At 42.5% G+C, this 11873-nt stretch overlaps 1 protein-coding gene across 1 annotated transcript; it reads left to right on the forward strand.

Moving 5' to 3' along the window:
• The first annotated feature begins 7125 nt into the window (after positions 1-7125).
• On the forward strand, positions 7126-9833 carry psmg3 (proteasome (prosome, macropain) assembly chaperone 3). Its single transcript, XM_080008824.1, has 3 exons — positions 7126-7263; positions 8395-8622; positions 9430-9833. Exons 2-3 carry the CDS (start codon positions 8404-8406, stop codon positions 9580-9582), a joined length of 372 nt encoding a protein of 123 aa, XP_079864950.1. The 5' UTR covers positions 7126-7263; positions 8395-8403; the 3' UTR covers positions 9583-9833.
• The last annotated feature ends 2040 nt before the right edge of the window (positions 9834-11873 follow it).

The following is an 11873-nucleotide window of genomic DNA, read 5'->3' on the forward strand; positions in this document are numbered from 1 at the left end:
AGCAGGTCTGATGAAAAAAAAGTATAAAAAATATATTTTAACAAATACCAACTGGGTGTGCAGACATTCGCCTGACATTTGTCTGACAGAGCCAGAGCCCTACCACATACAAAAAAAGCCAAAATATATGCCTTCGCAAAGAATGCCTTGTCCAATTTCCGTGCCTCGGATATGATAAAACGGCCAACATCATGCCTTGCGTTTATTGCAAAGCGTGCAGCCAAAGCATGGCTGGGAACAGGGATTTTGCTGTCAAAGCGTCGAGATTCCCGAATGAAAATGTTAAAAAAAGCACAAGTGACAGGTGTGTGGCCGGCAGAGAAGCTCCCTCTACGCCGTGTTTCGGCGGCAAACCGAAGCAGTGAGGAGTCAGCTGCGAGGACCTGGGAGCAGCGCCCGCTTTTGTTTGATTTATTTTGAGTTTTATTTATTTATCTGAGTTTGTTCAGCCCTTAAACATCAGCACTTTTGAAGTTTATTTTTTTAAACAATTAAGGTTTTCGCAATTTCTTGTTTAGTGTGCTGCGATTTTAAAATAAGAGACATTTATCTGCCCCTTTACAGTCATTTACATAATATGTTAAGAAATGACCAGTGTGTATTGGAACTGACAAAAAAGGTGAAGTTTAAAATGTATTATTGGGGGCGCCAATAGGCACGGTGAAAACATTTGTGTGCACCTATATCATGTGCTGGGGCACCAAAATGAAAAGGTTAGGCGCACTAGTACCACCAATGTGAAGAGTTAATCTGGGGCCCTGGAATAGCTTTGAGAATAGAAAACCAGAAACAAAAGTCTCGCTTGTGTCACCTTGTCACCTGCACCAGGAGAGGACGAGGCTTCATTGTCCAAGCCATAACGTTTCCATTTGTAACATTTCTTTTTACAGCTTCCCATCAAATAATGGTGGGTAAATGAAAGAAAAAAATCAATGTTGTTATTTTAGACTCAGACGCAATTTTATGAATGAATGTGGGTTTTTCATAAAAATAATGCAAGTAATGGTATTGCTCATTGAAACGGCTGTCACTGTATGGGACTTATTAAGGAGAACAGAGGAAGTGAGTGGGTGAGGACGGAAAGAAAAGAGGAGAATAGATTATAAATGTTGATGGTGTTGGGATGGAGTGAGTTCATTAAATGGACCCAGAGAGGTGGTAAAGAAAATACAAAGTGAAAAGAAGGGGCAGAGTGGACTCCAGTGGCAGCACGCAGTCCAAGTAGATCAATAGAATCCAAAGTGACAAAACACAAACTAAAGTAGAGTAACAGAACCTAATGTGACGTCACAGAATCTAAAAATGAAGTAATAGACCCTAAAGTGGAGTAACTGAATGTAAAATTAAGTAACAGAACCTTAAATAAAGTAACAGAATCTAAAATAAAGTAACAGAACATAAATAGAGTAACAGAACCAAAAATGGAGTAACAGAACCTAAATAGAGTAACATAACCTAAAATAGAGTAACATAATGTAAAATGGAGTAACAGAACCAAAAATGAAGTAACAGAACCTAAAATAGAGTAACAACGTAAAATGGAGTAACATAACCTAAATAGAGTAACAGAACCTAAAATGAAGTAACACAACCTAAATTGAGTAAGATAACCTTAAATGGAGTAACAGAACCTAAATAGAGTAACAGAACCTAAAATAAAGTAACGTAACCTAAAATGGAGTAACAGAACCTAAAATAAAGTAACATAACCTAAAATGGAGTAACAGAACCTAAAATAAAGTAACATAACCTAAAATGGAGTAACATAACCTAAATAGAGTAACAGAACCTAAAACGAAGTAACACAACCCAAAATAGAGTAACACAACCCAAAATAGACTAACATAACATAATAGAGTAACAACCTAAAATAGAGTAAAATACCTAAATAGAGTAACAGAACCTAAAATTAAGTAAAACAACCTAAAATAGAGTAAAATAACTTGACAGAGTAACACAACCTTAAATCTACAGAACTTAGCTTGATACCCCGACCCCCTGGCCGAGCAGAAGCTGTGCGTTGTATTTTCATGCTCTTTCCAGTTGTATGCATCCAATGATAAGTTTTCAATAAAATAGCGCTGCACAGCAAACAAATAACCCACGGGGCTGTGATTTACTTACACATTGGGCGTAAGAATTAGGTGAACGTTCCTCAACCCCTGTAGCAGGGGTTTGAAAGCACGGCGGACTCCCAAAGAGACACGTGATGAAGTGCTGACATTTTAAGAACGCATCACATATTCAACGAGAGCACAAATTAAAAGGTTGTCGTGGGCTTGCGTCACCCCTCGCACGCTAACTGAGACTGTGTGTTTATGCATCCGGAGGATTTAAGGATCCGCTGTTGCCGTGGTTGAATCCCCCCCGGAACTGGCTTCCCTGCGTGGGCTGCTTGACATTCGCGCTCTGACGCGGTGATTCTCACTTTTCCCACACCAAGGACCCTCACTTTGATACACAACAGTCCACGGAGCCCATTTCGTGAGATTTATTCTCTGAGACCCCCCAGATCCAAGTTTTATTATTAGATGTTGTTTAATCCGAAAATTCCATATACCTAGGGAGATGGCATTGAAAGTAGGAAACTGAGTTTAACCATAAATCGTTTTGATGGGGACCCTCTGGAACAACTTAAAGGACCCCTGGTGGTCCCCGGACCCCACGTTGAGACACACTGGTCTAATGTACAGTATACTTCTTTTAAATGCTGGTATGGTCAATCATGCAACAACGGCACTTCAGACTTCGGTTGATGCTTGATGATTGAGTACAAGTGACTTGACACTAAATATAACAATGATGTTTGTAGACATGAGGAAGAACTGTTCTTTACATTACATTTCACTGCATATATGTATGAAAGTATGTTTATGTATGTGACAAATGAAAAAATCTTGAATCTTGAATCTTCTTTGAGGCACCAAAGCCCCAAATCGGCAGGTAGGGATTTATATACTATAAATGAAATTTCACTATCGCAGGGAATTGATCTTAACCGTTCTTTGAAGAATTTATACTTTGACTTTGACTTGAACCGTTTTTCCACTCGCGGTCATAACTAATCTCAGCAATTTACATGTTGAAACAGTTATTAAAAATATATGTATTTTAGGTTGGAGTCATTGGTTCCAATTAGAGATATTGGTTTAACCTATACGTATGCAGGTATTGTCAACTTAAAATGTGTACTTAATTTCTCAATTTCAGGTGAAAGAAATCTAAAAAATATAAAAATTTGGCCTGAACATAGACCTAAAAATATATATATTTTGTTAAGTAGAACAAATAACATTTTTTTCAGTGTACAATACAATATTGATGGATTCATTTATTTACACGACAGCCATTATTTATGCAAACAATATTCAATGTACAATTACAATATAACACAATGAATTTATTGTGTGTGTGTGTGTGTGTGTGTGTGTGTGTGTGTGTGTGTGTGTTACCGTACAATACAGTCATACGAATCACTTGCTTCCTGCCACTGAGGATGTCTGATTATTTAATCTTCAGGAAGCTCTTTTATTTTACTTATTCAGAGTGAATCAAAGAGACTTGATGAGGCATCGGCGGGACATTCAGATTTGACACTAAGGATAAATGAAATACACCGTCTTAGACGAAATTAGAGGAAGGATCTTGTACGGATATTGATGTGAATATGCTCATATGTAGACTAAAAAATGACTTGTGCACTTGAGAAAACCCGGTGAAACTGACCATAACCTTGTGTTCCCATTGATATGGGACTTGATAATATTGTTGAATATTAAACATTATATTATTTTATGGTAATAACCACATTTTGACACTGAAATTTTTTTTTCTGACATGTATTTGACAATTAAAATTGTATTTAGTATTTAGTATTTAGTATTTTTACTTTTACTTTACTTTATTTTATTTTATTTTATTCTTTTTCTATTCTATTCGTTTTGGACTGTCAAGTCTTTTATTTTATTTATTTAATTATAATGGTCTACGGTGTAACGCACCAAACCTCACCAGAACAAATACCTAGTATGTGTTCATTTACCTGGCGAATATATATATATATATATATATATATATATATATATATTTTTTTTTTTTTTTTTTTTCCAACTTTTTTGTTTTGTTTTGTTTTTTATAATTTATATTTTATGTTTATGTATGATATATACACTGATCAGCCACAACATTCAAACCACCACTAATATTGTGGTGCCACCAAAACAGCTCTGACCTGTGGAGGCGTGGACTCCGCAAGACCTCTGAAGGTGTCCTGTGGTATCTGGCACCAAGACGTTAGCAGCAGATCCTTTAAGTCCTGTAATGCTGAGTACTACGTGATTCTGGCCTGTTTATCTGCTTGCCGCCAGGTTTTTTGGAGATCGCCGAGCAAAGCCCCAGATCATAGGAAAATAGAGCAGGAGAGACGGAGCAGCAGCCAGAAACAGACAACACACCTATTTCACATTTCTTCTCTAGGTTTTTAGTACATTTCTTATTTAGATTCTGCTTTTATTGGGTTATTTTTACAGTGATCAAGTACATAATTAAAAAATATATATCCCTGTCCCCATGGTATCGCGTCATTTCTGGTGTCAATTCTCGCGCGTGTTTTAGTGACAAAACATAATTTGGAAATCCGACAGACTCGTCGGGGATTCCTCCTGGTGAAGGATCTTGTCATGTGTGACCCCCTGTCGCCGATTAGTCATGTAGTGTGAAACCACAAGACGGTGTGCCCATGGCATTAGGGGCGAGTTGGAGCCCCCATGGATCGGGCTTGTTGCTCCAGCACATCCCACGGATGCTCCATCGGATCGGACCCTAACCCCGGCCTCTGCTACAGTAGCTCTTCTGTGGGAACGAACCAGACGGGCTAGACTTCGCTCCCCACGCACCTCAATGAGCCCATGGGCGCCCATGACCCTGTCGCCGGTTTACTGGTTGTCCATCCTTGGAGCACCTTTGGTAGGTACTAACCACTGCATACCGGGAACACCCCACAAGACCTGTCGTTTTGGAGACGCTCTGACCCAGTCTTCCAGCCATCACTATTTGGTCCTTGTCAAAGTCACTCAGATCCTTACGCTTGTTCATTTTTCACATTAACCTCAAGAACTGACTGTTCACTTGCTGCCTAATACATCCCACCCCTTGACAGGTGCCATTGGAACGAGACGACCTGTCAGTGGTTTTAATTGTTGAGGCTGATCTGTGTATCTACTGTATGTGTGTGCTGCTCCAGGGCTTGTTACAGTGCTTGGTTAAAAAAGTCTCACTCTCTCTCTCTCTCTCAATTTCAGAGCATACCATCTGTGTTTCCAACAGTCCGTTCTGTGCAGTCCTGCCGGTTAGTGTTCACTCCCCGTCGGGAAAACTTCCCCTGAATTTGAAGTGGAAATTAACCTGCATATTGCTCCCGGTTTAGCTTCAACGTGAATCCTGGGGAACCTCGACAACATTTTGCCGAGGGGCCCCTCCTTCCTGACCCTTGGGCCATGTTTACCTTTTGTCGTCGCCACGCGGTCACACCTGACACCCCAGTGCTCCCACGACAACGCTCCCTCCTTAACGGTTTATTAATTTTTTTAACCTGTGCTGTCAGCATGCTCGGCATACAACACAGAGTATTTGCGCCGTTGCATCGAGGACAGAGTTAGTCTGCAGGTGGAGTTCAACTTCTCAACCTGCAATGCAACTCTTTATTCATCCTTTAATCATCAAGAACTGCTGCAACAACTCTGTCCTGTGGACGACCTGTGTGATGACAAGGGCACCGCCACCGCCACCAAGCCCCCTCTTTGAAGAACGCTCTCCCCATGTTTGGGTCTATAAACAACTAATCATCATTAGTTCTCCAAGAGGGGGAGAATCGCCGCGGGTGAGACAGATGAACATAAAACAGTGAACGTAGAAACACCACATGACAACGTGTAAAAACGTCTCGTGTTATTATCATCGAGAAGGCGTTGCCTTGTAGCTATTACGGGTGTTATTATTACCCACGCCTGTGTCGGGCCTCTCAGTTTAATGCTCTTGTGGGGTCATCACAGAGTGAAAAATTGGAGACGGCCTTGATGGGACGACCTTTTTTTTTTAGTAACCAGAGGAGCTTCCTTTGTGCTTTTCTCCTCCAAACGACTATATTTTGTGTGTAAATACGGACAGAGATACAGTAAGGTCTCTCCATGCAAAAACACACACACACACACACACACACACACACACACACAAGCAATTGTCAGGAGCACAAAGGGAGGGTTGTAGAGGCTGAACAAATGCAACACGAGCGTCACAAGCAATTTGAGGAGGACCGTCGTCCATTCAGGGGGAATAATAATTTTGCTGAGCCCGTTGTATTTGATGTGGCGGCTGCGCGCGTGCCCCCCGCCTGCTGCAGCGCTGGCACCACTTCAGCGGAGCCTCTCCTCCACCTGAGACCCGAGGCGGCGTCAGCACGCTGCGCGGGGTCCCCGTCCCCGCCGCTCGGCAGTGGGAGCGGCGTGGACGGGTGGCGGCGGCAAAACCTTTTAATCAGTGGATACTGTGGAATCAAGCCGCTCTCCCCTTTTCCCACAATGGTGCTTTCATTGTGGAGGAATTTAGTCAAGTGCCATGTTGAATGTAACCACTGACCAACAACACAAGATAAGACGGATAGATGGATAGATAGATAGATAGATGGATAGATGGATAGATGGATAGATAGATAGATAGATGGATAGATGGATAGATGGATAGATGGATAGATGGATAGATAGATGGATAGATGGATAGATAGATAGATAGATGGATAGATGGATAGATAGATAGATAGATAGATAGATAGATCCATCCAACCATCCATCTATCAATCTATGTATATACTGTCTAATATTAATAAAACTCTACGACAGCGACTTATTCCTAGAGAAGGTTTATCGAGCTGGCTTAGACTGCGATGGGGTATGTAATGTTTTTCATTAGAACTTATTCCAAGGAACCAAATGTGTTCGATCATTTTTTGACATATGGCGATATTATTTTTACTTCGGTGTAAATAGAAAAACAAAACAAAAAAAAACAACCTTAATTTGATTAAAAGAAAAAGTAAGGCGGAAAGCGGGGACGCCTTGCGCATGCGCAGCAGAGCGAGCGACCGGGCGGTTAGAGCGGCGTGGGAGACAAACACGGTGAAGAAGCTGAAATTGGTAAAAGACTTATGAAGGGAGATTGTCCGTGTCGTGCGGGGAGAGTTGTTAACGTACCTGCGTGACACACAAAGAGGTGAGGATTGCCCCCGTGGTCGTGGCGAACATAACGAACGCCTAGAGTAAGTGTTAGCGTTAGCATTGTAGCTTCGTCGGTGCTCACTTCCGGCAACGCTTCCGGGAGTCGGGACCTGAGTTGATTTGTTCCACAGCGGGAATCGCTTTTGTTAACGCCCTGTGTCTGTTCGTGGAGACGTCCTCCCGTAAACCCTGTCATTCGCGTGTGCTTTTGTGAAAATGCAGTGATTTGTTGGAAGTTTTCCGTTGAGTCATCTACCAAGGTGACAATATCACGCCCCCTCCCATGAGGGATGCGCTGCATAGTTTGTCTCGGCCAAGTGCAGGCACTTAAAGTGGTTATCCGTCAGTTTATTTTGTTTAAAAAAAAAAAAAAAAGCATATTTGAAATATATCTCATTTTTATTTACCTTGCATTGTATAACAAACGGCCATTGAATGTACTCGCGTTCTGTATGTGCTCCTCTGCACACCGTTTGGCCTGTTGGTGGCGGGGCCCGCCTTTCCCGTCGAGGCTGCAAAGGTGAGACACGGCCACAAGGAGTGAACGCTGCAGTGGTTTTGGTAAACCGGCGTATTTGTGATGTCACGAGTGTCGAACGTGTGGATGAACATCCACGAAGCCGAAACCGCGCTCGGATTAAAAAATTATCCCGACCGCCTCAACTGACCACAAAAAACAACAACAACAAATAGCTTGATGAGCGTATGAAACATTTAGGTGAAATTATAGTGAAGACGAGGGTTGATTTGGATGTTTGGGGGGACGGACGTTTACATTTCAAATATAATTCTCCGTGTTACAGTGTGATCCACCCAACACAGATGTTCTTATGGATTTCGACTTCAAACGTGACTTCAATTATGTCAATTCAGAGCCGGACGTATAAACTATGTGCATGTTACGTGTTGATGCTTTCGAGAAGCAATCCCAGCTGAACGATATAAATCTTGCAGGGCTGGAGTATAAAATGTTAACCCGGCACCATTTGGGTTGAATGCACTCTCGCTTCAACTTAAAATCAATCGGGGTGGAAAATCAAACTACATTTGTAAGATCCGGGACACTGCCGTTGACTGTTTTTAAAGAGACCTAATTTGTTATCTTTCTGCACCGCTTTCCCTGCAGGATTAAAACATGTCTACCAGCCAGCCCTTTATCAGATCAAGACAGACGGAGAAAGAAATCAATGGAGTCTTGACGCAGGTCGTCTGCACGGAATTCAGCAATTATATATTTGTAGTTCTGACGCAGTACAGCAGGATCGGAACGCTGATATCCGTCACGCCCGAGTCCAAATCGAATGACATCCTCACTTCGATGTTCTCGACCAAAGTCTTGCTGGGAAAAGACGAGGTATAAATATAATTGTTATCGAGTGAATCTTACATCAATGCGATGGAAACTTAATTACGTCGTGTAACGGAAATACCTTTGGAAATGCTTTAAGTTGCATGTGAGCAGATTTATATAGAAATTGTATATGAATCTGTACTTTGGAGTTATTCAGAAACAAAACCCCAGTTGGGGTTGGTTTTATTCAAATTTGTATGTATTTAGGATGAGATAACACTTTATTAATCTCCAGGGGGAAATTCAGGTGTTTGGAAAGTGGTGGGGGTAAGGGAAACACATCAGGCGTAACCCGTCCTGTACTGAGCTGTGATTTGAAGGGTATTGGGGGATTAACAGTAACCCCCGGAGATATGAATGTATGAATTACTCCTTAATGTATTTGTCGACACCTGCTTGGTATGCATATCTGGTTATGTGTACCGAGTTCTGAATGTTTTTACATACCTTTTGTAACAGTTTTGAGGACGATGCTGGCAAACATCTTTGGAACGTGCAAATATTTGCCAAAAAGCTATTGCTGTCAACAGGAAACGCATTGCAACTATGTCTGAAACCTCAGAGTGTTTGGTATTAATCAGTCAAAAATAATAAAGACATTGAGGGTGGGCTGTTGGTGCATTATGATTTGGGTTAATTAATTGTTGTTGACTTGTGTTTGAGTGGGGCAAGATTCCCAGATATTATTGGATGGAGAAATTTAGACAAAAATTCAGACTTCTTATTTGTTGTACATCTATTTGTTTGAGATGAAATGCTGTGCAGTATGTGACACTGTTATAATCGAATACCCTCCATATCTTTTTGCAGCCGTTAACACACGTCTATGCCAAGAATTTGGCGACGTCTGTGTCGCAAGAGGCTGGCAACAGGCCTGTTTTGCTGGGACTCGCACTGAAGGACTCCTCCAAAGAGGCAATACAACACATGAAAGACCTCATCAAAAGTTGTCAAGTCTGGTAGCAGATCCAGCCGCAGCGTTGCCCACCGACTGACGGAAAGATTGAGAAGAGGCCCGCGTTGCTCTTTTTATTGTCTTGTTTTCGCACTTTTGACCTGTAACCAAGCAAACCAAAAACACTTGCTTTGTTTCTAGATGAACAGCTGTAAACGTTATCTGAAAATGAACCTTGAATAAATTGCTATTTTTTTGCAATCTTGTTTTTATTGCTTTATATGTAGTAAAGTTAACACGAAGGGTGTCAACAGTCATTTTGAACAAACAAATTACAAAACCGGTGTAATAAAAGGAAGGGAAGGAGGGAAAAAAAGGCATCCATTCGTAAAAAAAAATAAAGCTGTAACTGGTCCTGAATTGAGGTGTCGGATTTCGGATACATTAACGGTAACCCTGGAGATCTGCACCTGCTCTTTAACCGGTGGGCAGTTCATATGAGCCCAGTTCGACTGATCCTATCCTGTTGAGTCTTGATACACTCAACTGATTCACTGTTAGTGGATCAGAAAGACACTGTAGTCGAACATAGATAATGACACCGCCTCCATTGCTGACACTGATTCCAAGGCACCCTATTTTATATTTGAGGGATTATATTTTACTGAGCAGTATGGAATTAGGCCATTAGTTTGGAGTCATCAAAAGTAACCGTCATAAAAAATAGAATACCCAATATGATTGTATGATGTGTCAAACGGGTGGATATTCAGACGTTTTTCATTTACCTCCGTCACTTTTGATCGCTCACGGCAGCTGGTTTGTATTGGGGATATTTTCCAATATCTTGTTTTTGCCAGCAGTCGGACCATCCTGTCAAAGCACCTTCGTTATCCCTGGATCTCATATGATCAACAGCCACGGGCCTGCAAAGCCTGGAATAACACTGTGCAGATTATTATTTACGGTACCAAGCCCTTTTTGTGGTCATTTCTCAAATATCATGCAATAATATCCCTTTCGCACAAACCGCAGATGTGTTAGCGTTAAATTTCAGTTTTATGTATGTATATTTATGCATATTAAACGTGTGTTGTGCATTGCTGAAGACGGCGGCTGCACCTGCCCGGTCCCACGAATAGGGAGTTTGGGGTAAACTATGAGGTAAAACAACTTGGGTATAAATCTTCAATCTGACTTGACTCCCAGTTTAGTGCGAAAGTATACAGTACAATGTAAAAACAAGCGCAAACAAATAAAGCAGATTATTCGATTATTAACATGATTTAATTATTGTCATTCCTGTACTTAAGTGGGTTGACACTGCTTCGCACCACCACCGCCAGACAGCGCCGCTTCTCAGTTTTATGGGCGGCGTTTGCGCGACGATGACGTCACGGCGGGTGCCCCCCCCCCACCCCCACCCCACGTCACCCGTTCACCTGTCGCGCTCAACCTGTTTTTCCGCGGCCGGAGGTTAGCGCGTCGTTCGGCTCGTTTAAGTTGTTTCCCCCCCCCCCCCCCCCCGCTCCCCGAGACAGATTCATCGATCCCGTCTCCCGCTTCGTCGAATGAGCTCGGACGCGACATGGTGTCGACGCGGGCCGGTGCACGTTGAACCTGCTCGGACTTGGACCTTTCGCACAACGAGGAAGTCGCCGACGGCCGACGCCGCTTCGCCGTGCGTCTCTACATTTTTGAAACGGTGATCGAATAGGCCGGTTTTTTTTTTAAACTTTACTTGACTTGTTTTGTTGTTGTTGTTGTTGTTGTTGTTGTTTTAAACTAGAAGATAGTTTGAGATTTTTAACCCCCCCCCCCAAACAAAACCGTCAAAGTAAAGCGCACCAACTGTCTCAAGTCCGCGACACCGGTGGTTGAGGTGAGCTCCGCGTCGTCGTTTCAAACGGAAAACGGTTGAAAGGCTTAAGGGTGGAGGGGCGTCAAGGGCGTTTCGACGACAATCATGTGATTTTAAAAGTAAAAAAAACAAGTCTAGTGTCTTCGCCCCCTTTTTGGGCCGATAAGTTGGTATTGGTCCTCGGTGCGGTAAGCTCCCCGGTGAGATGACCTCTTCCAACGCTGTTTACTGTCGCTGGTCTAAGCAGCGCACGCCGCAACGAGTGCTCGGGGCTGTTGTGTTGAGGTGAAAGTGGGAAAACATTCTCGCGTAGAACGACTCCGGCGCGACCGACAGCGCCACGCCGACATGTTGTGCCTCCACAATGAGCGCACACGTCCTCCCTCTTAAAGCGTGCCCAAGTATTTCAAGGGAAAAGTCCCCGTCATTTCCCTGCGCCTGTGACGCAACAGAGCCTTGAATGTGGTATGACCTTTCACGGAGCCCTTTTTTTTATTT

The sequence above is a fragment of the Zeus faber genome, assembly GCF_960531495.2.
Source record: "Zeus faber genome assembly, chromosome: 11".
Lineage (NCBI taxonomy): Eukaryota > Metazoa > Chordata > Actinopteri > Zeiformes > Zeidae > Zeus > Zeus faber.

Coding starts and splice junctions, on each gene's coding strand:
- psmg3 (XM_080008824.1), top strand. CDS start 8,404: ATGTCTACCAGCCAGCCCTTTATCAGATCAAGACAGACGGAGAAAGAA. Junction 8,623..9,429: donor TCTTGCTGGGAAAAGACGAG/GTATAAATATAA, acceptor ATCTTTTTGCAG/CCGTTAACACACGTCTATGC.